Source organism: Quercus suber, unplaced genomic scaffold (genome assembly GCF_002906115.3).
Source record: "Quercus suber isolate HL8 unplaced genomic scaffold, Cork oak 2.0 scaffold_284, whole genome shotgun sequence".
Lineage (NCBI taxonomy): Eukaryota > Viridiplantae > Streptophyta > Magnoliopsida > Fagales > Fagaceae > Quercus > Quercus suber.
The window spans coordinates 538820-544158 of record NW_027069740.1 but is presented as its reverse complement, the minus strand read 5'-3'; the positions used below and the strand labels follow the sequence as shown (position 1 = coordinate 544158).

Genomic DNA, 5339 nt, shown 5'->3' with positions numbered 1-5339 from the left:
TTTTGTAAGAAAATATTTATGACCTATTGATTTCATGAATACTATTATCTGTTTGTATGGATGGAAAACCTTTTACAAAAATAGTTTTTTACATTTTCCAATGTTTGGTAGCATAAAAAAAAATTGGTTAATAGAAAACTATCTTTAGTCAACAAAAAACCTTAACAAAAATAAGACTTACTGAAAATAAGTTGTTTTCTAGAAATATTTTTTGGAAAACAATGTGTCTTGCACACTGCATCACTCCTATAAATAATTCTATGCATTTTGTGTGCAGGAAACAAAAATTAATTTCATACCAAGTTGGTCATAGGGCAAAGCTTGTTTAGCAATGCCTGTAACGTCCTCACTTCCATAGCAATCATAGCTGGCTTTGAATGGGTAAACTTTATTGTATGCTCTTCGCCTTTCCTTTTTATGTTTGTAACCAATTCACGTAGCATCCTGCAAGTTGCACATATATGCTTGATGACAGTAGATACTTGCTGGCACTACATGCCTTTGTTTTCTGTTTTGTTTTTATCAGGTTATGACAATAGAGCATTTCAAGTGGCTTTGGCTTTGTGAGATGTGAGCGGAAAGTGAGGAAAGGAGTGGAACCAGTGTAGCCTTATAGTAGCTGACTCCTTTATTTTATTTATAAAATTTTGTAAATTTAATTATGTTGCAGCAAAAGACATAAAGCAGTGTAGTGAGGTGAGCTTGTTGGAGTGTAACATTTTTCCAAGGCTTGAAATATAGCCATTAGATAATGCTTTCAACTTGTGTAGACTTTTATTAATGATTGCACACCTACACATCTCTCCTGGTGTGTCTTTTCTCATGTGTTGGGGCCTTAGTGTTTATTTATGTACAATATGTGCCGCTATTCGTAACTGTTATTCCAGTTTCTAAGCTTGTGTGATCTGCAGGTAATAAATGCATGTCCCAACTGTCTAGGTAGTTTGGTTGGTTTTATTTTTAATAAATTGTATTTTCAATCCTATGATTTAAGGTGGTAACGAGTCAAAATGAATCTTACAATTTTAAAATTTTTAAACTAAACTATTTAATTCTAGAAGTTTCAAATTAAACATTGAAGTTTAAAGATAGATAGGCACAAGTTAATTTCACAGTTTTGTTAGTAGAGTTCTGAAATTAGTTCTGAAATTGGAAAAAAAAAATCTAGTGGAACTCGAGTTTCATATACTCGAGTTTTAGTATAAATCGAGCCTCTGAAACTCGATTTTCAGCATAAATCGAGCCTTTGAAACTTGATTTGTGCTAGCAGTTTATTTACAAATATGCCACCCAAATGGAACTCGAGTTTCTTAGACTCGATTTCCTCTGGAATTTTTTTTTTTCCCCCTTCCCCCACCTGCAGCAGTAAACGAGAATTTTTTTTCCCTTTCCCTGCAGCAGTAAACTAGATCCAGAACACATCACATGGGCAGTAGTAAACAACTAGATACAAGCATATGATACTAGTTAAAGAGAGAGTACATCAGATGCAAAAAACTGGATTAAAACAGTTACTATTCATGGGCATTATAGTTGCCCTGTTAGCACACAAAAAACATTACTAGCTATCATTGCTTCAAATAAGGCCCCTGTGGTTGAACTTGCCAACGTAGTGGCTACTAATTCCAAAGTAATATCATTGCTGGCATTATAGGCAAAAGATATACAATGCAACTAATGTAACGAGTACAATGGATAGCAAATAATTCAATTACAGCAACATTCAGCAATAAACAAAATAACAACTAAGTCGATATAACATAGTCTACATAGTCGCCTAACACTTGTCCATACTGATACAACATAGTATACATAGTCACCTAGCACTTGTCCATTATGATACAACATAGTCGCCTAGCACTTGTCCATATCGAAGATAACCACAAGTCCCACGTACAATGCCATTCCAAAATCGAGTCTCTGCTCTCCTGACAAACATTAAAATATGGTCGTTAGTTCCCAAATGCGAAGAACAAAAACCAAATGAAATTCTGAGCATATTACATAAAAACAGTGACAGTACTTGCCTAGTTTGTAGCACTACCACTTGTCGAAGCCCCACGAGAATCGCTTGTCGAAGCCCCACGGGATTTGGGACATCTTCTGTAGTTATGTCCCTCTTCATGACACACTCCGCATTACTGCCCCGGTTGAATCTCCCTCAAGTCCAAATCTTCCCTCCAGCTTCCTTGTTCTCGTCGTACCCCATCTATTTCATTCCTTATTCTTGACTTCACAGGACGACCTTTGGCCCGCAACAGCTGTGGGTCAAGCACCCACTGTGGTCCGCGAACGTCCCTCCACAAGGACTCTGACTTTGGCACCACAAATTGATGTGCATATGTGTGAATGGCGTTGTCCTAACTATAACATGGGTCAATATAGCTGGTCGCATCGAGGTGCAGACCTTGAAGAACTTTAATTGCATGTGAACAAGGAATCTTAATGTTTCTCCACTTTCCATAACTACATGTTCTAGCAAATACGTTTACTTCATGACTGTGGTTTCCCCCTCCACCTCTATGGTCGTTGTACGGGGTAACCACTTGATAGACACTAGTTTCATGATTAAAATTCCTCAGAGTGTGTCTTGCAATTTTATCCACATTTTTGGTATAGATCCCCATTGCATAATCACTCCACACCTTACCTTGAGAGAGATCAAAAGTAATTTCTTTATATCGATCGTGGAAATATGCAACAAGTTTGCACCAAGTGAACTCAACCACTGCAGCAATGGGCAAACCACGGGCACCTTTAAGTACCCCATTAAAGCACTCAAAGATATTGTCTGTCATTGCCTCGTAGCGTCTTCCACCATCATGTGACTGGGTCCATTTGTCTAGATCCTCACTCATTAGATATGTGTATGACATATAGCATGCAATATGGGGATCATTAGGGTCTACACTCCTTAGTGCATTAATCTCGACATCCTTAATGGTTTGCATTATGGACTCAAATTTAGCCTCATGAGTCGCATATCCAGCTTTCAAGGCCAATGCCTTTAGAGTCGGGTCATCAAAGTGTGTGTTGAAATTGTTAGCAACATGTTGAAGGCAATATCGGTGAAATACCTGTATGCTTCCGTCATCACCTTTAGGCCACTCTGCAATGGTGCATTTGATACCTTTATGTCGGTCAGAAATAATGCAAATGCCCTGGTTAGGTATCACATGCTTTATCGAAATCCCGAGACACTCTAAAAACCACCCCCAACTAAGTCCTGACTTCTTGTCCACAACAGCAAAGGCGAGAGACAAACCTTTTGGTTAGCATCGGTTGCCATTGCAATCATCAACACCCCTCGATATTTACCATACAAATGAGTCCCATTAATACTAATCACTAGCCTACAATATCTGAATGCAGCAATGCATGGAGCGAATGCCCAAAATACATAGCGTAGTAACGTAGTACCAAGTTCCCTAGGTATGGTGAAATAGTTGTACTGGGTACTCGAATCCTGATCCAAGTTTGCCATCAACAACTTTCGCAACCTTTGGTAAGACTCCTTCCAATCCCCAAATATCTTAGCAATTGCCTTTTGTTTTGCGTCTCATACCTTATAGTAAGAAAGCTCATTATTATACTTAGTATGTATGATCTCCCAGAACTCATCAATATGAGCAGTGTGATTTTGTCACAATTTTCCCACAATTTTTGATGCAACAAAATTAGAATCCATCATTTTACTGTCTCTTCACAGGCCAAAGGGTATACAACTGTGTGGACCGACATAAGATGTGACCATCCACAGGCCATTAAGTTTAGCCTTCATGAATGCCCCACACATACCACTTGCAGTTGGTGTCAATGCATGCGGCGCACAATTTAGTTTTGGTCGACCTCCGGATAATAAAATTTCTATTATCCTTTGCTGCGTATATTATTAATGCACGCTTCACCGCCTCTTTATTTGCAAAAGTCAACCCTTTACTAAAATGCATCCCATCTTCCCAAGTAGAAACAAATGGTATCTGAAGATGTGAAGGATCAACCATATTTTCCCAAGTATTTGCGTAGAATGACTCAGCAGGAGGTGTGTAGGCAGTGGTCGTATTTGTATCATGCTAGACGCCAATATCATCCTCTGCATCACCTTCACCATAGTACTCCATATTTTCCTCTTCAAAATTGGGAACGAGTTCATGGTCATCCACATCCCTGTCAAAGTCGCCTCACTCAATCATCTCTTCGTACTCATCCATATCATCAAGATTTTCACCATTATTCGCAACATGATCTTCGTCTTCGTCTTCCTCCCCTAAATGTGTCTCTTGAGGTTGGAGTGTTTCACCAGTATTGGCAGCATAATCTTGAGATGGGAGCATATAACTTTCCATTGTATAGCCTTTCATTGTAGTGCATCCATCATCTAGGGCTGTAAATTGTAAAGATGTAGCTGTTTGTTGCACCTCCTCAGTATCAACTTCTGCAAGCAGCTCCGAACTTACGTACAACTCAGCAGCATTTACTTGGGGCATTTTATGGATCCTATTAAACATGATCTTTACATGTTTGTCTTCTTTAATCGCCATATACTCGTAATTTATCCGTTCATGAAGGACTTCTTATGGGTAACAATAAATAATATGTATGTCATAACAAGCAGGGTTCAAATTCAATTCTTCCATTATTTTCTTCTTCAAATCATTTAACGTCTTCAACTTATGGCGTATCATCATGTAATAGCATTCAATACCCGGCCCTCTAAATGGGAATCCATCAATCTCTCCAGGATTGACAAGGGGTCCACCGTAGTATACATTTATATCAATATTCTTCAGAAATTGTGAACCTATTAGAGTCAAGTGCAATAATACTTTAGTGACATATTTTTATCTCTTTCATTTAACATCAATTGCAAAACCTTTTCTATCTACTCAAAGTTCAAAAATTACAACTTGTCACCCCACATTTGCATATACTCACCCCACATCACATACAAACATACAATCATTATCATTTCATATTCAAACAAAAAAAAATCTAAAGACAAAACTCACTCCCATTACAAAATTTCAAATCAGCTCTAACAAAAATATAAATAAAAATATCAAACCAAACAACAATACAATCATTAAAAACCTAACAATACAAATATACCAAGAATACGTCTTAAATATATCAATCATTATTTCATACTCAAGCAAAAAAAAATTAAAGACAAATATCAAACCAAACAACAACAGAAATTCATGATACATACCCATGATAAAAACCTAACAATACTCAATGATTTTCATACTAAAGCAAAAAAAAAAAAAATATATATATATATATATATATATCAAACCAAACAACAAAAGAAATTCATGATACATACCCATGATAAA

General features: G+C 37.1%; 1 protein-coding gene across 1 annotated transcript; it reads right to left on the bottom strand.

The window, feature by feature from the left end:
- Positions 1 to 2360: 2360 nt before the first annotated feature.
- Positions 2361 to 3484, bottom strand: LOC112040190 (uncharacterized). The gene is made up of 2 exons (XM_024073090.1): positions 3266 to 3484; positions 2361 to 3161 (listed from the first exon to the last, which is right to left on the bottom strand). Exons 1-2 carry the CDS (start codon positions 3482 to 3484, stop codon positions 2361 to 2363), a joined length of 1020 nt encoding a protein of 339 aa, XP_023928858.1.
- Between the last annotated feature and the right edge of the window lie 1855 nt (positions 3485 to 5339).

Bases quoted from the DNA above. Each gene is read 5' to 3' on its own strand.
- LOC112040190 (XM_024073090.1), bottom strand. From the start codon at position 3,484: ATGGCAAACTTGGATCAGGATTCGAGTACCCAGTACAACTATTTCACC. The intron at 3,162-3,265 runs GTTTGTCTCTCG...ATACCTAACCAG, and splicing joins CAACCGATGCTAACCAAAAG to GGCATTTGCATTATTTCTGA.